The sequence below is a fragment of the Struthio camelus genome, chromosome 4 (assembly GCF_040807025.1).
Source record: "Struthio camelus isolate bStrCam1 chromosome 4, bStrCam1.hap1, whole genome shotgun sequence".
NCBI classification, from domain to species: domain Eukaryota; kingdom Metazoa; phylum Chordata; class Aves; order Struthioniformes; family Struthionidae; genus Struthio; species Struthio camelus.
The window spans coordinates 42,115,952-42,139,009 of record NC_090945.1 but is presented as its reverse complement, the minus strand read 5'-3'; the positions used below and the strand labels follow the sequence as shown (position 1 = coordinate 42,139,009).

Genomic DNA, 23,058 nt, shown 5'->3' with positions numbered 1-23,058 from the left:
ATTAGGTGATTTTAGAATTGGTGTCTGCATCTTTTTCATTGTCATAGTATCTTTCTTCCTTTTATTCAGTTCAAAGTCTATATGTTTTCTCTGCTCTTTTATTTATATAAAGTTATATTATAAAATATATGTGTATATATACATGTATATGTTTGTGTGTATATATATATATATGCAGGTTATGTCTGCACTGTCTATTGCTGAGTAGTGCTAGCAAATTCAGTTTGTGCTGTTATTTTCTGATTAATGTATGAAAAATTGCTGTTTGATATTTATGTACAGGTATAGTTATACTCTCCTCGTTTGTTCGGTTTATACTCCCTCAGCTAGTTAAAAAACTCTCATCGTTTCTGAATGCTTTTCTATCTACATATTTATTTGTCCCACTTGTCCAGGTCATTTTGCAGTACATTTTCTATCCTGACAGGCTTGATGCTGTCCGCAGATTTGATAAGAATTGTAAGAATTGTACGGAACAGCTATATAGGTTGCAAAAAGAATACTAAGATTCTCAGTTTTTTATTTCAGGGGAAAAAAAAAACCCTCAAAAGCTAGAGAGCAACCTGGACTAGGCTACAGCTAGCAGGAAAGGTGTGTGTCTTGTCCTTCCCCCGGCTCCAGCATCCCAGGACAATGAAGATGGACATTCCAAACTTGGAATTTGGCTGGCCTGGCACTATAATATTTAAAAAAAATTAAACTAAAATCTTATGCAATCCTATTTGACTATAAGTGGCTAAGACCAGAAGTGTTTCATCACTGTGCTAAGGTATTGATTCAGTACTGACTCAAAAAGAAAATTGCCACTCACCTATAAAATCACCAGTACCAGTGCTTGCAGAAGTGACATGAAGCAAATTACTTATCCAGATCAAGTCTGTTTAATTTGTGAGCTCTGACAGGATTACAAGAGAAGACAGTATGTCTGTCTGCCACGCGTTTCAAGTGATGGAATTTAACATTTCTCTAAATTAAACTGCTCACTGATCTATGTACACATGTTGCTAATACCATATATCCATTCAATTCTAGATTTTATAGATGATCTGTCTACTTTGGATGAAGAAAGAAACTGCACCAGAGTTGTGTACCACATATGTTATCACCTTCCTGTGTATTCTTCCCTTCCTTGTCATTTTTACACCATTTTTATATAGCCATCTTAAACTAGAGCTCCTTTTTTGAAAGCTTGCATTCAGAACTAGTTCCATTTGGATACAAGTAACCTTTGTCTCCATGGCCAAAGTGCTTTATTGACATGATAAACTTTTTCATAATTCTATTAAAGGGGGGAGATAAAATAAATGAAAAAGTTTTCCTAAATTTAAAGTGAATTGTGTCAATTCCTTTACCCCTCAGGATTTTCAATGATTTCTGTACTTTTATTGGATTTTGCATAAGTTTTTATTTCTAGTTCACACCTGTACAGACAAAATGCTGAATTTTAAATGTAGTATGTTTTACAGGATTTAATTACTTTTATTTGTTTACATTTGTCATTATTTACATCTTGATCAATCTCATGGCATTTATATGTCATGAATCTGAAAACCTTGGAACATTGGTAACAACTTTGGGAACAATTGCGCAACAAAGCAATGGTATTTTTTTCCTGTGTGTCATCCCCTGTAATGCTTCAACTCTGAGCTAAAGAAAACATTTCAAGAATGGTCATCTCTAGAGTCTCCCTCTGGCTATTCTCAGCTTGGTTCCTCTTGTCCTTTGTCATGTTTGCTGCTCTGTCTTATCCTGACAGTTTTGTTTCAGCAGTTATTTACAGGTAATAAGATTGAAACAGCCAGACTTTTTCACATGGTGCTTGAATATCTGTGAAGCACTGACATATGTTTCATTAAATTGCTTGAGCCGGACTTAATACCTTTGCAGGTGAAAGCTTCCATTTTCTATTTTCTACGTTCCAAAATGTTCTGCCAAGTCCTAATGGAGAGTCAACTTTTCAGGCTCCTGTCCCGCTCTTCACAGGATAACCCAGTCATTTTAATGGCCCTTTTCTTTGCATCAAACAGAGAACTCTGTTGCACATTTTATAACCCTTTTTTCACTGGCCCTCTCGTGACACCCAGAATAATAAGATCCATTATTTGGAACTTAAAATCTTTGTGATAGATAATCCGTGTAACTGTGTGGCCTTATTAATATTATTCCTTTCTCTCCCTCATCCCCCTTCTTCCTCCTCTCTCCTCTTCTCTCCCTCTCAACCCCCATTCCCCTTCACTCTCCCTCTTTTCCCCTCCACTTTCCTTTCTCCCCCTTTCCTTACTCCCCCCCAACTTGCATTTCATTTCAAATTATGCTGTTGAGCCAAGGGAAAGTTGTCAAATTGGAATGAGACTATAGTTTTCTTTGTAGAGTGTGCTCCAACTAGGAAAAAGTCTTTGAGTCCTAGTTATGTTAATGAGAAATGCAATATTATATTGTAATGCTCTAGCTTATTAAAATATCAATACTGTACCATTTGTCTGCCAGATTTTAATTTTTTGCAATAATTTTGCAAATGTTAAGAATTTTGTGAAATTAATGACAGACTACTGAAATCTTGTTTTGCCTTCATATTTTGATGTGATATACTTTAGTTTCAAGCAAGAAATTCATGATGAAGCTGTGAATTTTAAAAATTAACATTGTAAATTATAGTAGAAAGAAAGAAGAAAATAAACCTTCTTTTCTCTTACCCTTTAGAATTAAAGGTCTTCTGTTGTGAAATATGTGATTAGTCAGCAATTGTTGATAATAGGGGTATACTTAGAGTAAAATATAATTGAAACCAAGGGTTAGCTGTAGAGATCAGCAGTAGAAAAAGACCTTGTGTGCATTTCAGCCTTCCAAAGTAAGACTGAACTGTACATAAGAAAAATTGGAATAATGGTATTTCAATAACACAGTTTTGTGTGTTGACAGTAGCATACAGGATTTTCAAGGAATAGGTCTGTGCCATTGTTTAGTATGAAAGCTTAGGACAAAGTTTTTTGTTTTTTTTTTAAAGGTATAGTGTGTAGCTTCATGGTTCTAAAAGAACAATATCTTCATTTCTAAATGATACTGTGTCCATTACAGAAAGCAGTAATTTAAGGGGAAGAAAGAAAATAACTAAGCAAAAATTAAATACAAAAGACAGAAACAATTAATGATGATATACTGAAAAGTAAAATTATTTTGGAAGGTGTCATAAAAACTTAAAAGATTGTTAACAAAGACCTGGCTATTGTTACAGCAAAAGTAGATCAGTTATGAATGGCACAGCGGTAAAATTGAGGCAGTGGAAGTCTCATATAAGAGATAACCTTTCAGTCTTAATTCAGAGAGAGCACAACAGTATGGGTTTGACTCAGTGCAATACTCTGATTTAAAAGTAAATGTTTTATTCATATATTTTGTTGAATGGGAGTTTATGGTCTTCCTTTCAACTGTGCAACTGAAAGTACATGTGTTTGGAGTTAAATGTTTGCAATACATAGAAAATACATGTACCCTCAATTATGCACTGTGCTTGAAAAAAGTATACAGTTTGCTAAGAATTCTGCAAGTAGCAGGATATGGCAGATTATATATATATATATATAGATATATATGCATACACACATATAACAAATGATTAGAGTGTTTAGTAAGAAACAAAGTAGCTCAATATCAGCAAGGTTTTTTTGTATTGAAAGTATTAATGAACACTCTTCACCATCTCTTTAGGAAATGGGAAATTCCATCCTCATTTCTGTGCTTTGAAGGCAAACCAGATTAAACGGAGTAAACACTTTTTTAACACTCTAAAATCAGTCATCTTTTTGTCCTGGAATCTACCTTCTTTTAATAGTTTACACTTTACTTGTTCCAGAATCCAGGGCCACGGATGAACACAAAGGCAATCACTAAAAACTGTCTTCATTATCCATCTCTGTAGAGAGGAAAAACGGAAAAGAATTGTTCCTAAGTAACTAGTTTCAGTGGTTACAGTGAATGTCCTGAGGCTGCTGCCAGTGACACTGAAGGGTCTTTTCTTTCACTTTCATCAAAGAATTGGTCTTGCAGAGTAAATCTTTCTTGTGATAAAAGATTTGACTGATGAGCATGTGGCATTGTATTAGTGGTTTCAGCAAAGACAAGTGTGAGTGTGTAAAGTTTGCAGATGACTAAGATTCATATTAAATGTAAATTGCCTCAGCTTTCAGTTTTTAACTAGTGTAATTCATCCTTTTCTTGCTATATTCCAGCTCATACTCAGTGCTTAGTTCAGATTGAGTGGAATTTGCTGTTTGATCAAAGGCTCTGTGTAAGATAAAAGCTTTTATGAATGTGGGGTGCATCAAGCTGGGATAGATGCTTGCTGAATGAAACCTCTAGAATAAACATGCACGTTTTGAATATATGGTTTTGTAAATACGCAAAGAGCAAAGGATACCGGTGGACAGATGTCACTCGTTTTCTTGTATGTATTCAGCTATATCCTTTTTAAAATCTTTCATGTAGGAATTCCATTCAAAATCTTTCTTAGCTAGTCTTTTATATAACACACTTGATAATAAACTGATACAAACAGCATTGTATTCATAATCCAAGGAACGTGTGACTGGTCCTGTTTTCTCTGTGTTGTTCTCTGGAGATCATTGCTGCTACATATAAAAAAAGAGTTCAACTAACAAAAACTAGTTCAAGTTAGAATTTACGTTTTTCTTTTGTACCTGAAGAAAAACCTAGGCTGTGTCATTCTGGTTTTCAAACTTAATTTTGGATCTACTAGTGTTTTGCTACTAATTTTTCTTTTTTTTCCCTGTATATCTTCTTCAGCTAGCCCATTAGCTAGAAGTCTGGAGTCTTAGTATGAGATTCCTACCAATCTCTGTCCTTTTTTAAGTAGTTTTCAAAGATATTTGCAAGGTATTTGAAAGTCAGCTATATATATATTTGACAAGGTATTATGTTACTTTTTAGTCGGGTTATCATATGTATGCAGGATAGTTTTGTCTCTAATAAAACCAACTTTATCCCATAGAGCTTTTGCAGAATGCAGAAAGTGTAAAGCCACTCTCTGTCTCGCTCATATCAGGGTATTTAGGAAATACAGCTAAATGAAAATTTTAGTAATATAAAAGTTTAAAGGGTCATTTTTGTGTCCTTTGGAGATTTTCTTGAGTTTGCAAAGGAAACACACCAAGAAATTTGTTCTTATGAAATAATAAAAAATGATTGAGCTCTACCACTTTGATTCCTGAATAACGGTCATCTGAAAGTTAGGAATTATTGCCATCATAAAAAAAGGGATTTGTGCACATGAAACTAAAACTGAAACCTAGTATTTTCTACAATATGAAGAACAAAAAAAAAGCTGAAAAATTATAAGTCTGTTTTTAAAACAAAAGTGCTTGTAAGCTAAGTAATTAAAAATTAATGAAGAGCTGTTGTTTTTAGAATCAGAAAAAGTTAGAAAATATTCAGTAATTTCCCCCTTCTCCCATCTCGAAATGATGATTTGTTAAAACTGAAAGTTTTTTCCAAAGTCTTATTTATATTTGCCTATCTTTCATAGGAAACTATGCCCTGCATTAGAGAAAAAAGTGGAAGAGGTTGAAAATGGGAAAAATATCACCTAGTCTAGTGACTAAACAGTCTACCTGATTTAGACCAGAGTGTTCCCTGACATTTTGAGGGGTAAGGCCTGTCTGTGTCTCATCTTCCCGTCTCTTGATTCTTCTAATGCAAACATTTTTAAGATCTCTAAAAAGTCCGAAGGAAAGCTATTTCTTGTTTATTGCTAGTTGAATGTATGAGCCATTCACCAAGTCTTCAAGAGAAAGAAATAAAAATGGGCTCGTTCTCAGCAGGGAACAGGTGAAAGAGTAGAATTGGTTGTTTTTAACACACATGCTTCTGACATATTAAAACATTACTTCTGAGACATGTATTTGGTATTGTCTAAGTCTAGCATAAGTGTGTGGAGAAGAACTACCTAACAGTCATTTCATTAATGTTTTAATGGTTTCTAGTCTTCTCATCCTTGTACTCTTCTTTTCCTGTGACGAAAAGCTTGTTAAAGAAAGGAAGTAGAGATGGGAGGGATACCTTGCCATGTTGCCTTTCAACTGGTTTCAGACATTCAGAGCACGGATAGAAAGTGTGTGTCAATGGCTGCGTAATGGTAACTCTCCTGTTACAGATCTGTGTGCTGCACTGAGCCCTACCAAATGGGAGAGGCAGTGTCCGCATTGCCCTCCTTCCACAGTTCTGACCCTGTATCATCCTAAACTGTAACTTGCATCAGTGCTTCTGTGTTGGCATCACCTAGCAGCAAGATACCCCTTTGAAATGAGATCTAATAGAATTAATTTGTATAGTGAGGAGCTAGTTTCTTTTGGCAGATCTAGTTCAAAGTGTAACAACAAATACAACTTCAATTAAAGCTAATTTAAGAAAAAAACAATAGCAGTTTGGGGGAATTGTAATAAATTGTAATAGGGTAATTAGTCTAAATTAATGTCACTGATTATGGTATTAAACCAGTTAACATTTAAAATATATGAAGAGAATGTCAAATAGTTTTATCCAATTAAGTCTGATTATATAACAATTTGTTTTGTTAAAAAGAAAAAAGAGTTAAATGCTATCCAAGTCATTCTGTAGATCTCTGTGTGTAGCATAAACCAATAAAAAAGAAACAGCTGTATCAGAGCATGCTGAGATTTCCATTAAAAATATAATGTATTTAGTCAGTTGGAGATTTTAAGTGTCTAAATAAATTAACAGTCATGATTGCAGATTCATAACAACATAGTATAGCTTTACAGAATTTTCCAGGAAGTAAAAAATTACTGATGTTTTATGTCTAGCCTCAAGAGCTCTGGTACTCTGGCAAAGCTGTCACTTGTACCTAGTACGTATCTCCCATGTACAGCATCCAGATTCTCTTTATGTGACTAGATATTAAATGAAGTTACTCTCATTCCCATCAGTGATCCAGAAGTGATGTTTTTAAGGCATTTTTCTATGTGATCCTTCTTCAGGTTTTGCAGAAATTACTAACGTTAAAACAATTTTTAATCAACCAACATAATTTGGAAAGCAAAAAGCTGCTGCATGTGTTCTGCAGAATAGCAGATGTTATCATGTATTAGGTGTTACCATTTCATAATTATGTGAAACTGCAATCCTTACTGTATCCAAAAGAACAAATAAAAAATCTTATATCTCTGCTTATGTGAGTAGGTACAGTGTTATTCATTCATAGTCAGAGAAAAGTGAATCTCATTCCCAGACCTGGTGAATATTGACAAATCCTGTTGAATTCAACTAGTGCGAATTGCCTGTGCATCAAAAAGTCCTTTTTTTAGGAAGGGAGAATAATGCGTGATCTCTGTGCTGATCATTTGTAGATAAGCTTAGGAGGATGTACACAAAGGCATGGGATATGAATAGCTAATTCTCTAGGCTTCCTCAGTAATTGGTGGAAGGGTATTGATTTCTTCAAAATCTGAACCAGAGATTTAGTTAGAAGTTCTGAGTTGTTCACTAGAGGATCCCATTTTTCCCCTCTGGCAGAAGACTGATCCTAGTGAGGCTATCTTGCTGTGCTTGAAAGGTAGCCTTTGGAAAAATCACTCACTCTTTTTTTCAGTCTCCACAGTGTCAAGAAATGAAGGAGAGGAGACAAGCATTCACAGTTGCTAATTGTAGCTAGAAAGTTTGTTCCCGTGGTCAACAGGGAGGTAGGAGGTTTAAAAAAAACGCAATAAGCAAAGAAAGCTCCACCAGACTGTCCTGTGGAAGAGTTTTGGCTCCTTTGGCTCTCTCAACTGACTATAAAGGAAGTTTAGGAAGATTAATTTCTCATGAGAGTCAATAATCCACTAACTGGTATGCATTCTTTAGAATAAGAGTTTCTTTTAAAGCCCTGCCACTTTTTCTACTATATATAATATACTGCTATATACTATATTATACTGTGTTCTTTGAGCTTTGATTTGATTTGCCATTTTCTGTCACTCTGGTTCTTCAACCAGCTGATTTACACTAGATTCATGATTTCTTCTTACTGCAGCCATAAAGTATGAAATTGAGAGAAGGTAGGCAAAATTAATATTTAGGAAGTCTTAGGTTTTGTTTTCCTCCCCTTGAGCTAGAAGAAAAAGCTTAAAAAAAATCTTAGATTGCTACCATGTCACCATGTAGCTACCATTGCTACCATTCTCACATTTCTTTATATATAGAATTTATAAATATATATATAGAATTTTTATATATAGAATTTTTATATATAGAATTTATATATAGAATTATATATTATATATATTTATGATATATATTATACACATATATATTATATGTATATATTTATATATAGAATTTATATATAGAATTTAATTTCTTTCTGAAATGCAGTAGCAAAAGAGTTGTGTTGCTCTGAAACGTGAACAGAGGAACTGATTACTAGCAAAGTATGAATTGTAAAATTTTACATTAACATGAAAAGTGTAAGTGGTATTTTTCTGTCAAGCCAGGCATACATCAATTTTTTTTTTAATTCTTCCAGTTAACCCTCAAAAGATTATATACTTTCTCTGTCCTTGTAAAAAAGTAAATTAGAGATACTGAAAAATAAATATTTGCTATGCAAACCAACATGACTTACTAGTCTTGAAACTTTCATACATCAACTAAAATCAAATATAGAAAGCGTGGAGGGGGGATATATGGAAAAAGAAGGAGGAGTATATGTATTGATTGTGTTTTACAGCCAAACAGCTATTGTTAAGAAATATATCTATATGACTGCAGTTATTGCTACAGCTTTCCAATAACACACCAATGCAAAATTTTAATTCTTAGGGACAAATTCTTTCCCTGATCAGTTCAGAGAGAGAGATTTTCTTCCTTTTCCTAGAAGAAAATCAAATTTTCTTTAAAAATGAGGAGGGGGACTATCCCCTCCCAAACTGTGCTGTCATTATCATTGAGGTATATTGCAGTGTTTACGTTCCTGGCTATCAGTAAAAAGACACCAACCATTTTAATTTCCTTCTTTGTTGTAGGTTTGTCAAAAACTGCAAAAAGAAATACAGGTTTCACATGTCATCAAAAAGCTATAAATCCAAAACTCTCATTGTTTGCTAATTTATTTATTAAGGACCCAATTAGCTCAATTTTTCTATTTGAAGATTATTGGTTAAATTAATTCATATCTCATGTCCTCATTCTTGTATTTTTTTCTCTATTTTACTTGGTTGCTCTTTTTTCTGTTTTCCCTTCTGTAGTGTGTAGTGTTAGAATTCTAACTAGTATTTTCAGGTTCTTCAGAAGCTGAAAATTTTAAGGCTATAGGGGCATTATATTTACTATTTTATCTGTCCTACATGAAGCAGGTCACAAAAAATCACAACTTTGAGCGTGTGTATATGAATAAAATGTTTTATGCACTTTGGTGCATAAAAAATTACCTTTTTATGGCATACCAATGAAAATGCAAGAAAAATCTTTAAGAGAGCAGAATACTGATAAAGAACTAACCATGATGTTAAAAAAAAAAAATACTGTAGCCTCTATGGTAGTACACGAATTGAAGGAGTCTCATTATACGTTCTTCTATGACGAGAAAGCTGGCAACAGTCAACCTAGAGCTATTCATGAGGAAGTGCAGGCAAATGTTCACAGACTCTCTCATATGCAAAGAATTAGCATATGAAAGCAAGTTATAAAACCAAAGGAAATAATTACAAATTTATAAATAAAAATCACCTAGTAAGACAGCTAAGCAAAGACCTATTGTCAAAGACAAAAATTTTCTTTCCATATTCCTTGACTTATTATCCATGACACACATCTTCATTCATAACAGAATAGAGAGTTGTAGTAGAATCACTGCTAAACAATTGCTCAAGCCTATCTTTTATTCTGAATGAAAAAAATAATTAGTTTCTCAATAATTAGTTTCTCAAGTTCCATGGTATTTTTATTTGAACAGTAGTCAAATTACAGTCTATTGTTAAATGAATGTATTTAATAGAAATTAGCCCTGAATTTAGCAGAAGTTGAACCCTGTTTTTAGGGTTGTCAAATAGGTTTTCAAAGGATAACCTTTTTTTCCCCTGTCAGTGCTGCTGTTGATGTTTACAGGCTCTGATTCAGTGTTGTTCACATGCATCTGTATGGATGTGGGTTTTTTTCAGTGACTTAGCTTGTGAGTTAGCCTCAGTAAAAGTCAACATTCACTCTCAAGGAACTTGGTCTATGCTTCATCATCTCTTTCCAAACAGTGCTTACAATTTCCAGTTTTCATTCTATTGGATGATTTGTTTTAGTAAACAAAAACAAGCCTTGAACTCAATATAGTAATAAACCATTTATTTAGTAGTTGTAAAAAAACCACCCATAAAACCCAAACATTTTGAGTGATGAAATGACAGTCTCATGGGGGGAATCCAACATTTCTATGTAAATTGACTGCAGAGTTATTTTATCCAGGATTTGTATGTAAAAGGAGGGAGAAGCCATAACACTGATCTGCATTTACTTAGAAAATAGCTATGGTACTTAAAAATATCATCGTCCTAGAGCAGATCAGTCAAAGGCCTGGAACAGGTGAGTGTGCTTCAAAGCAACTTGTAATAATTTAGTATAAATAATGAGGAAGGTGGATTAAGCTGGTCTCCAGACTTTGCATGGTGGCAGCTAAATGTTCATACATTCCGTTCTGTGATCTGTTTTTTTGCAAATACCTTTGGCAGAGATTATTAGAAACAGTATGCAACAATGATATCAGCTATTTGTTAGATGAAAATGTGTATGCCTCCAGTGTGGTTCTTTTGAAGGGTCGTTCTTACACTAATAACTTTAAGAGCTGCACTTTGAAAATACTTGTTGAGCTAGTAGGGGGGAAAGGTCAATTGAACTTTTATTGCTTCATTCACTTCTAGAAATAGATAAAGGTAACAAATGTTGAACTATGATTGTTGGAGTTATTCAGGTGGAGGCTTTTTGAGGGGAAATCCAGGTTTATGTTGCAAATAATTGAAGTGAAAAAGCGAGCATTAAAGGAGGTTCTTTGGGTTTTTTTTCCCCTAATGATAACTCTGTTCAGTAATGGCTTATTGGAGGATCTGTAGAAATATTGTCTGTGTAACGGGAATGTTAGTACAGGTATAGTTAGCTTGGGAAGGACAAGTTTTTTTTATGGATTAATTATTAGGCGGTTGTTTTGTTTTTCGTTTTTTTTTTTCCCATGAGAAACTAGCAGAATCATCTGAAGCACATGGAGTTCTGCAATGTGCAATTTAGTTACCCAAACACCTTTTAGGGGAAGAAATGCAGCAAGATATGTATTTCTGAATAAGTATTTAGGAAAAAAAAAGTGAAAGGTTAAGAGGAAGTTCTTCTGGATTTTAATTTGATCAATGAGAAGGCTGAAGATGTGAAAGGGCAAGGCAGCTTGTGTGAAAAATGAATACACAATCATTGAGCTTGTGCCTCCTAGGAAAGAAGGAAAACTAAAAATTAATGCAGGGGGAGTGAAGAAAATAGATTCCAATAAATTTGGAAGTGGTAGTGAGATCTAAAAGAATGTAAGAGTCATACTGTACCAGAGGTTCATCTAGCCCAGTATTTTGTCTGTGATAGTGTTCAAAGGAAAGAATATAAGAATAAGGCAGCATATAGTGATGTCTACCTGGGTTGTTTTAGCATGAAGTTTACAGACATCCTGAGCAAGAGACTATAGCTGTATTTTCTGTCCTTAAAAGCTTTTGGTAGTCTTTCCTTCTGGGAATTTCAGGAGGAAAAGTAAGAGTTTAGATAAATTCAGTTCCATAAAGAAAAGATAGGCACACAAAATTTACAGAGAAAGTTGCGAAGTTTATGAGGAGATGACTTATTAAATCCTAAGGTGTTAAAAGCCTTGAAACTCAGATTGAAAATTTAGAAAGCAAAGACTGAATTGCATTTACTAAGGTGCATATAAGAATTCTATAAATATAAAGGTACAACATCAGAAGAATCAAACCCTGTGAGGTGTAGTAAGAGGAGCCACAATGAGCAAAGAAAAGATATTTTGTGAAAACATTTAGTTGATCTATTACTTGAAGAAGACAAAGAAGATCTATTACTTGAAGAAGACCTGAACCAGACAGGTTCTTCACCTTCCATACATCAGCAATCATAAACTGTACTTTTCTGTTTGTACTGTTTTCTCTGTGCGCGTCACAAATTCAGAGATTAATCTAGTTGGCTGTAGGAGAAAAAATTGGGATTTCAGTCTGCTGACCTGAAATCTAGGGAAACGGAGTGGAGGCCCTGTGGTTCTACAGGCTTCTTCCTTTTCTCATATAGAGGATCTGCCATATGAGGAGAGGCTGAGAGAGCTGAGACTGTTTAGCTTGGAGAAGGAAAGGCTTGTAGGGGAGCCTATCAGTGTGTATAAATGGGAGGAGTAAAGAAGACTGAGCCAGCCTCTTCTCAGTGGTATTCAGTGAAAGGACAGAATGCAAAGGACACAAACTGAAATACAGGAAAATCCATTTAAACCGTAAAAAGAAGCTTTTTCACTCTAAGGTGACTGGCACAGAATAACCAGAGAGGTTGTGGAGTCTCCATTCTTGCAGATATTCAGAAGTGGAGTGGACTCCATTCTGAGAAACTTTTGAGCGTGCCTTGAGCAGGTAGGTTAGACTAGGCTATTGCCAGAGATCCCTTCCAACTTCAGTTGTTCTGAGACTCTGTTACTTACTTGCCAGTGGTTATGATGGCAGTCTTACTCATCATTAAATAAAGTAGATGCTCTGATAGTTTTTCATCCCATAGACACTTTTAACCTGCCACAGGAGCATCTTACAGGAACTTCCTTCCAACAGCTTGCCTTTCCCTGTTAAAATGTTACTCCCCATTTTGCTATGGATAAAGGAATGAACTCTGTCTTGATGTGATATCATGAGGGATGAAGAAGCTCATTAGGACAGAGTTCCTTTCTCTCAATGTTTTTTCTTTGGCCCCATCTCTTTGTACAAGTTAGAATACCCTGGGGGGTTGTACATCATTTGAGTTTCTGAAGGGAACAGAATTATGTTCTTGCTGTCTCACATTTCCTGTGTTGTGGGAGGGCACTTTATACTGTAGTCAGCACTATTGATTTTATGCAGCAGAAAATTATTTTCCCCTGGATAGTTCTCAATTAGTCACTTGCATCCCGTGGCTGTCCCTGTTGCACCACTCAGCTGATGCAAAAGCAGCAGAAATGGGGCTGTTCATCCTGGTGCAGAAATTCAAGTTTATAGAAGTATTGCTTCTGTAATGAATCACTGACTCTAATGAGATACATAGGTATTGCAGCTTGGTGATTACCACTGTTCTAATGAATCAGAGACCTGTTGGATACTTTGAGCTCTGTAGGAGCCTGTATGTGAGCCTCTGTGTGTGCATGTGTGTGTTACATATAACTGTAACGTGTGTGTGTGTGTGTGTGTGTTATATCCCTGTATGCTGTGATAAATCACAAGGAGAGGATATTTAACTAAAAATTTTTAAGCATATTTAAGAGGCCATTTATGTTAATGAGCAAAAAATATGTATAAGTTGACCATGACTAAATTTAGGATAAAAATAAAAAGAAAGTCCACTGTATTCATAAGGATATTGAGAAGTTTTGAAACAGCTTTTACTGAAGAGTAACTGAGTTTATCACCGATTATGACAACATTATGCACATGGTTATTTGGCATAGTTTCCTTCAATACCAGGGACTGATATGAGCCAGTGTACCTCTTCCAAGTGTAAAAATGAGACAATGACTAAAAGTTCCAACTTTTTAAACATAGTTCCTCCATTTTAATTTCTGAATTAAACATATTACAGCAGAAACTAATAGGCTGAAAAACATTTTTCATATTTTAACATTTCTATTTTATGTTTTTGTTCAAAATAATTTAACTGCTATTTTATGAAAATATATTGCCTATATAGCAGTACAAAGATAACTAAGTAAAATTGAAAAGAAACGAATTGTCAAGAAATGTCATTGAAAAAGTAAATTATGGAAGGTAATGTAGAAAAAAGTACAACTAGCAGGGTTAGTATAAACTGCAAAATCTGTGGAGTATAGACTGGAAGAAACTAGATTGGACTAGGACAATTATTTTAAGGTAATCCTCAAAGACACTGAAAATAGCATAAGGAAAAACAAAACACATTCGATAATTATTATTCTATACTTCTTTACAGTAATTTGAATAAATATTTACTTGTAAATTTAAAATTATATTATAATAAAAAAGACATCTGGGAATTGAACTGAGAGTCAAATTTTCTACTCTAATCCAGTGAAATCAAAGATGTTTTAGATGGTAAAGTTAAATATTGACTGAAGCTTGAAGAAAAATGAGCAATTTTTCTTTTCTGGGTATCTGTTCATTTTAAAGGATGACCACACTTTCACAAAATGTTATTCACCTTGTTAAACTGTGCTGAGGCTTAACTTTTCCATCTGATCAGATCCAATCCTAAATAGTCTCTCTCCTGCAAATAGCTATCATAGCCAAAAACCAAACATCTTATTACTGATTCAGGGTGTACTAAATTGTTAAAATGAAAGTTAAATTTTCTTTTACAAGCAAAATATATTCAGCAAGATTAAACACCTCTGCCATTCAAAAAAAAAAAAGGATATCAGATAATTGTCATCTATTCTGGTTTAATGTTTGTGGTGATTGATATTTGCATCACAACTTGTTGCTAAGATACAGAGGATAATTATTGTACAGATACTGTTATTATGCAGATACTGAGGTAATTATGATAACCTTGTTTTTAATCTTTCCTTGTAGGATTTTGGAGATGATGGGTCCTTGTACATTACTAAAGTTACCACAACTCATATGGGAAATTACACCTGCTATGCTGATGGCTATGATAAGCTCTATCAAACTCATTTTCTCCAAGTGAATGGTAAGGAAGGTTGTTCTAATTACCAAGTCATAAGAGACTTGGATTTGGATTTCATGAAGTAGATCTGTTGTTGCTGTTGTTTTACTTTTCAATATTATGTTACAGCTCAAAAGAAAAGGAGATAATGATTAATTTTCCTCATTCTTCTGTTAAGTGAGCTTGCAAAACAATAAGATGTAGTCATCGTTTAGTACTCCTGTATTAGTAATACTTATTAGAAGAAGTAAGTCCAAAGAACTTGTTCTGTACAGTGAACTGTTCACTCATGTGCATGATTAACATGTTATCTATAAAATAATAAATATTTATTAAAAATGTAGTTTTGAGTATCAGTTTCACAGTTTTGAAGAACACTGGGAAAAGTGTAATGTATAGGTCTCTTGTGTTAAAACACATTGCATTTGATATATTTTATATGTTTATATACACAAGTATATATTATATATAATTATGTATAATATATAATAGTGTGTATTTAACAGAATGTATATTCTTTATAATTACACTATGTATATTTTATAATATATTTATAGTGTATATTTATATTAAAAAGATACAGTACTCTAAAATCTGCTTGGGATTGGTGATGAATTGAAAAGTCAGACTTGACTGTTGCTCCTCTGTATCATTCAGATCACTTAAAGATGCCCAGACTGGTCCAAATTTGCTCTGCTTGTATAGTTGGTGTTCCATAAGCCAGCACTAGAGTGGTACCTTCCAGCACCATTTTGGATGCTACTGTTCTGGGGAGTGGGAGAAAGGAGATAGGAGTCCTTTAGAACAACAGGATCATGTGCTGTTCTGAATGTATTGTAGATAAATGTAGTCAAAAACATTGAAATTCAAGCTCTGGTCAAATGAACAGGTCTTCCATAGTTTATATCTTTAATCTTCCTAAGTACAAACCTGATGGTCAGTACTTATAGCCATAATAATGACTAATTAACATCATGAGACTTGTATTAACGGAAGAGTCAGATAAAGGTTAATGAGATTATGAGGCTTCGTTGGTCTTAAAATCTAATGCGAGGGTTCTATGAAAATTATGTAATAAGATTTTAATCTCTTTTTTCATGTGCGTTTGTATAAATCTGTGTTTGCTTAGAAATCATATTTATATAATTTGCATCAAATACTTTGCAAATATTTTACATACATAATACATATTAACTTTAAGATTAAACTGTTTAGGACTTTTTTTTTAAATCTACAAGCTTTGAATTGCCTCGTTCAGCACAAAGGAATAATGAGCTTCCATTGGGGTCATTAGGCAATACAGATAATCAGCACTGTAAAAAACATATTTTATGGTTAGATAATTCAATCTTTAATTCTATATAAATAATGTGTAAGTGAATATTGTAAGTAATATTGTAATAAATTGATATTTAATCCTTTTTCATGCAAACTATAAAAAGACCAAGCAATACAAAGCTGTGATGGTTCAGGAGTAATTGTTTCCCTAAATAATGATAATTATTGGCATTTTATATAATACTTAACACCTTCAAAGTGTATAGTTTTGTGAAGATTTGGTTTTGTGGACATTTCTGTTTTGGGGGGCGATTGATCTGGTACAATTGAGCTGAGTTACAGTGCCTACCTACAAAAAATATTTATGCTACTGTGTGATGAGGACTAAATAATGAGGCCAATTCATAATTTACATTCTTATGTGCAAAAGACAGACACCACGTTGGAGCTTCTGCTTTAAACTCATGATGCACTTCTTTATAATTCTATATGCAGAATATAATTTCCAAAGGGTTTATCAGCGTAACATGCATATATCTCATCTAAGAGGGGCTGACAGTTTCAGACGTATTTAAGAGAAGCGGCCACATGTTGTTTGGTTGAACTCTGAAAATATTATTCAGCAGAGAAAGTCTTCAGGATGCCCTTTTCAAATCTAAAATAGGATGGTCTCTTTAATTCATAAAATGGTTTCCCGCTGAGTCTTCAATTCCACCAGAGGCCATTTTTTTCTCCAAATATTTCTATAATCAAATGGTCATACTAATAAGAGTCTGAGCCTGTTTTTTTTTCCTCCAAATATCTATGGCATTACAGTTCATGCTGTCAGACTGCTCCTTTACTGTTACTGACATCATGTAGCATAAAACCTCTGAATTAGGAGGTCTATTCTCAGATAATGATGGGCATGTTTAATGCTTATAATACTATTAAAGACAAAGAGGAGCTGTGGAGTTCACTCTCGCATAAAATATTTATATCAACCCCATAATTTGTCATTAAAATCCTCCTTTACTGAAAAAGGAAACAGTGCAAGCAGATCCATGTAAATGCAAAGGTGAGTCATCTGTACTTGAGAAGCATTTATGTTATTTCCCTCACTCTTGTTTGTTAGCCTCTAATTTTTTTTCCACAGCAACTGTTTAAGAGATTTCATGAGAATGCTGGTAGAGTTCTTTGAAACAAAGTAGTAAAGTGTAGCCAGAGCAAAAAGACTGTAATGTATTCTTGTAATATTGGTCAAGTTACTTCTCTCTCAAATGCTGCTTCAAGGTATTAATATATTCAATTAACTACTTTATGTGATAATTACTCAGCTGTATGGGACAGCAGAACTCATTATATCACTAGAACAGTTTATGTACACAGTTTTAGATGGTATTTCTTCTACATCTGAAATACAAAGAGCCTTGAAAATGGCTACTGAAAAAGCTGAAATGCCTTTGCAAGATTGGCCTCTCTCGTTAATTCAGTGCTTACCAAGTTATGCTCTCCATAGCCAGGGATGTTAATCTTATTGATAACAAGAACAGTTATAGTCACAATAACTAGATTAGTTAAAAGAATTGGTTCTGTTAATTAATAATTAATAGCTCAATTTTTCTATTTGTACAAGTGGAATGTGTATGCATGTCATAGCCTAGATTTTTCAAAGTGTGAACATGAAGAATTTCCTTTTGGTAAGGTATTTTTGAACAAAAATATCATCAGTTATATTACAAAAGAAGACAGCTTTCAAATTCCAACCTGCTCTACAAACAGTATGCATTTATTGTGTACGGTACAAGTTAGGTTAAGAAATATATAACACTAATGTGAAATTTTTCTGATTAAGTACTAATGATTGTTGATTCACAAGGAAATATCTGTGCAGGGAGATGACAAGAGTTTTCCTCATCTTGGTTCCCAGACAGAAGGTCTATTAAAAAAAAAAAAAAAGTTTTAGCACCTCAAGGGAAAGAAAAATGGGTTCCAGACCCTCAACCCGATATAAATCAGTGATTTATAGTGTCTGAGGAATTGTTTAGCACTTTTGTCTTTCCAAGCAAAATATCTTAGTTTAGTCAAAAAGAAAAGTTATCATACAGAGCATTAGAAGAACCTACTTAGACTACATATATTATATATATCTTTCTTAAATGGATACATTCTCTATGGATTCCAGACAGCTTGAAGAGACTATTTTTCTCTCATAAATTTGTTCCCATTAGACATGATTGAAGTAGTCTTCAGGGATTTTTATAGCAATTGTAAGCTGCATTGAATAGTTATATATTCATCATACTTGAGGCCAGTAATCTCACATGGCTTGTTGAGCTGAATGATGAGGGATGTAGAATGGGCACCTCTTTGCTTCATTCAGTTATATATTATGCAAGTTTCTGCTAAAGACAGTCGTGGAATCTGTCCCCCCAACCTTTTTAACCTGTGTAATGACTACTCTCTTATGAAGTAGACTAGACTGCTTTTGATTAAGGTACCAGAACATACCTTTGTAAAATTAAACATTAACAATCACTTTTCTTCCATGCTTAAAATTTGCTTTCTGTGAATATTTATGCTCAGTTACACAAAAAATGTGAGTGAAATAAATCCAAAGAGGTGAGAAGCACAGCCATATCCAATTCATTTTTGAGACTGAGCTAGTACTAAACTAATATTTTAATAGTCTGTACGCCTCAGTTGCACAGTTCTTGGAAATGTATTACAGGTAGGAGCCAGGATAATAGGAGATCAAATATTTAAATGCAAGACAAGTACTGAAAAATCTTTCTAGTTGTATAGATAAGGTATCAGACACAGATTTGCTGAAGAAAGTTGGAGATGGGAACAAATGGAGGAAAAACAGAGCAAGCTATGAAGACTCTTGTTATAGCTTAGGGAGTTCATCATCTGTGTCACAGGGGTACCTCTGTGGCTCAGAAAACACCCCTAAAGGGCATAGCACCTGCTCCAGAAAGGTGGGGTAATAGACCTCAGCTGGACCTTCACTTCAGCGTTATTTTGACCTTCACATTTCCTGACCTTTGAGTGGTTAATTTAGCAGCAACAGCATCTTCTGAAGCAGAATTTTTATGTTGGTTCTTTTTGTTGTGGTTAGGAAGCATTTGATTGTCTTATTTATTTCCTAAAACTTTACTAAGAATAAAAGTGGCCAAAAAATTATCATCTGCCTACAGCAGATGCCTACATCTACTACAGCTTAGGCACCTACAGCCTGATTTAAGTAATGGGAAAGAAGGATATGTAACTCATCCTTCATAGGCAGGCGTATGTATTTTAAAGGCAACATATATCTGTCGGTTTTCTTCAAGAGGGATTGTAAGCCTCTTCTGTTGAAGTTCAGGTTCCTGTTTCCAGTCAGTGTATTTTCCCAGTGGTGTGTGAGGTCTTGTAAAATAACAAATTTTGCCAAAAGCACAGAATTATTAAACTTATAATAATGCGTTTAGCATGTACAATTTGATTTGGGAAGTAAACAAAAACAGGAGCAACAGCTGGAGTCATGGCAGACTGATGCTCTTCATTATAAAATACTGCTCTCAGTTGCTTATAACTTTGTGTAATTTAAAGCCTTCAGGCTGAAATATTCTGGCCCGGATATTTGCCTAAAATATCTGTTTAATTTGCAGCTAAATCATCTGAGGGTTCTGAGAATGAAGTTGAGGGAAAATACACTATTTTTCCCCAGCTAAACTAGTATATATCTTTTTCTATTCGTTGAAAATTCTGCAAAAATTGACTGTTAGACTTTTCTGTGCGCACGCACTCAGTAGAAATCTGTCAGGGTGTGGCAGATTTCATACGCAGTGAGAATATTCCACTGACACAAAGGAAAGATGTAGCATCACAGCTAGTCGGATGTGCAATGACTTGCAGTGCCTTACATTTAGTCCTAGGCATGGTTTGTGTTACGGAGATGCTGTGGTCTGGGCCTGAGAGAAAGAAGTAACAACAGTACTCTCTGTAAGCATACCCAAGCAAGATGGAGAAATAAGCCATTTGGTTTTGATGCAGAGGGAAATCCGCAACAGAGGGTAGATCAGCAGACGAAATAGTTTATGTTTAGAAATGCTGAATGGAGCAGAGATTAAAATGGGCCCTAGGGAGGGGTTCAGAGTAGGACTGGGAGTTGGCGTGCTGAGAGAAGCTGAGGCCATCTGAGCATGCAGTCCTGAGTGAGGCTCAGTATGAGGAACGCAGCGGGGAAGGCAAAGGTGTGTCGCAAAACGACACACACAAGTGGTATGGGAAAGGAAACAGCTGGAAAGAGGTGGAGAGGAACAGGAATGGGAATGTCAGGCTTGAGATGAACACGAGTAGGGAGATCTGTGCCCATAAAACAAATTCCCTTCCAGAAGCCAGACGGAAACCTTAAATCCCTAGTCTTTATGTGCCCTTGCTCTCAGCTGGTAGTATAAGTAACTAGCAATCACAATTCTCACATTTTTCATCTTCTTTCATGCTCTTTTCATATATATTTTTGTAGTTTGCATGTAGGGATTATGTGTAATATTCCATGTGTATTATTTGCAAGGACTTTTATCTTTAATTTTTTAAAAATATCCCTGAAACCGTCTCTTTTTCACGTCGTGAAATGCAGTACATCTGTGTATTTCTTACAATGTAGAAATCTGAGACATTTTTATGCTTTAATAACAGCATGCTGGGACATTCCTTGTAAGCAGTTGGATAGCATTTGAAAATATTTAATCTCTTACTGAAATAGTCACAGTTAATTTTTGATCTTGTTATCTTTTTTCATTATCAACTGGTACTTCATCCTCTACCCAGCTGTGGTTTGTGACACCAGCTAAGTATTCTACATTTTTTATAACTATATTAAATAAAACTTTGGGTAACAGGAAATATGTCTCTTTAACCTTTCTTATAGTTTTTTTTTTCTTTTAGAAACAACCTCAGAAGAATTATCTGTATGTAATTCTACATGTAATCGCTCTGTAATAAGCTTGCCGATTATTTATGTAAAAAATCTAAATAGCAAGGTAGTCATTGATTACCAATAGGATTACATCCACTGTGATATTATAGGCCTCCTCTCTACCATTACTGATGCAATATATAGCAGATTTTTAGTTGATAAGCATGAAGGATATCCAGCTCTCAACCTTTGGAGAAGTGATCATTCTTTTTTTCTGCTAATACTGGAACTCAAAAGACTAGTCTGGTCTATATACCTCTAGGGTTCAAAAAGAAATTATTGAAGCCAGATGCTTTAGCACCATCACTTAAATAAAATTAGTTGATCTGATCGCAGCCTCAAATTCAGATAATGTGAGATGCTCTATGATAATATCCACAGCTATCCAGGTGTATGTTTAAAACATACCATATGAATTTAGTTTTTCAAAACAACCACATATATTTATGCTGATTAAGATTAGTAATTTAATTTATCATTCTGATGATCTGCCTAATGAGTAAGAAATACAATATCAAGTAATCTATATGACATAATAAACTTAGTTGCTAGTATTTTTATTACTTTCAAATGGGTAGTCTTTCATTCTAGGACTATTTTATTAATTAAAATAGCTAGAAAAATAAGAAGCTCTAGATTAGATCTGAATGTCCCCATAGTCCATGGTTTTTCAGTAGCCATAAAAAATCCCCTATAGACACGTTAATATGTGTAATGTGAGAGCTTGAAGTTTTAAATCAGAATAGTTTCATTTGGTATAACTGAAGACAGCGTTAAGTATTATAAACAAGATTACATTAGTTGTTCGTGTAGTTGGGATTGCTAATAGATGTTTTGGGGATCGAAGAAAAGTGGAAGCAGAAGCTTTAAAAAAGGGTTTGTGAAAACGGACAGTTAGAGTCTCTATATATCACATTATAACTTACTGGAAGATCCTGGTACATTCTACTTTTTTTTTTTTTTTTTAAATAAACATAAAGAAAAAATACCGTTCTTATTACTAAACTCCAGAACCACTGAATTAGAATTCAGGCTTGTTCACTGATACTACAGTGAGAAGAGGTATTTCTTACAGAATATTCTTTCTGCTTCATAAATTTATTGTGAGAGAGTTCAGTGTTAAATATTGTTGAATATGTGACTGATACTACAGCTGTGTGTTGCAGTGTTGTTCTGTATAACTGCAGGAGCCTTTAGAATTGCTTATAATTACTTTTTTTTACATGAAGATAATATTCTTCTCTACTGAATGATAATTGTTCTCTGCCTCTAGTTCCGCCAGTCATTCGAGTCTATCCAGAGAGCCAGGCAAGGGAACCAGGTGTGACAGCTAGCCTTCGGTGCCATGCTGAAGGCATTCCCAACCCACAACTTGGCTGGCTGAAGAATGGAATTGATATCACTCCCAAGTTATCCAAACAGCTAACTCTTCAAGGTAAAGGGGCATATTTATTATTTTCTGCAGGTTAGGGATGCTTTATTGTTGTGTCCTTTCTGTACTAGATCCCCTTCTTACTCGGTTTTAACCAAGGGTTGAAGTCTAAACACTTCAGGAGACATCTTCCAGTTATTCCCTAAAACATATCATCTCTGCTTTCTCTTTACTGGAATATTGGTAGCATTTATTGGCAGGGTTACCAGTAAATTCCAGTATGCTGTTCTCTATTCCAAAATGTGCAGTTTTCTAGTACAGCAAACAGCCCAAGACTCTGTCCCAACTACAGTATTATTATTTGTCACTACAGCTATATTAATACAGTATGCTTCTATTTAAATTAGGAAACAATGTTTTTGTCTGTAATGAAGATTTTATTCTATTGCTGTGGTATCGATCTAGTTATTTTTCCTGAGACAAGATTTAAATTTAGATTAGAACATGGATCAATGGTCACCTTTACTGCAGCTCAACAAAAACCAAAAAAATGTAGTTT

At 34.4% G+C, this 23,058-nt stretch overlaps 1 protein-coding gene across 3 annotated transcripts in view; it reads left to right on the top strand.

Annotated features, from left to right (window-relative positions):
* Positions 1 to 23,058, top strand: part of FSTL5 (follistatin like 5) — a 332,339-nt gene that overhangs the window by 241,666 nt on the left and 67,615 nt on the right. For all 3 annotated transcript variants that reach the window (XM_009677159.2, XM_009677155.2, XM_009677157.2), the window contains exons 8-9: positions 14,811 to 14,931; positions 22,401 to 22,562. In XM_009677159.2, the coding sequence (XP_009675454.2) occupies positions 14,811 to 14,931; positions 22,401 to 22,562 (283 nt within the window). The remainder of the gene's footprint in view (positions 1 to 14,810; positions 14,932 to 22,400; positions 22,563 to 23,058) is intronic.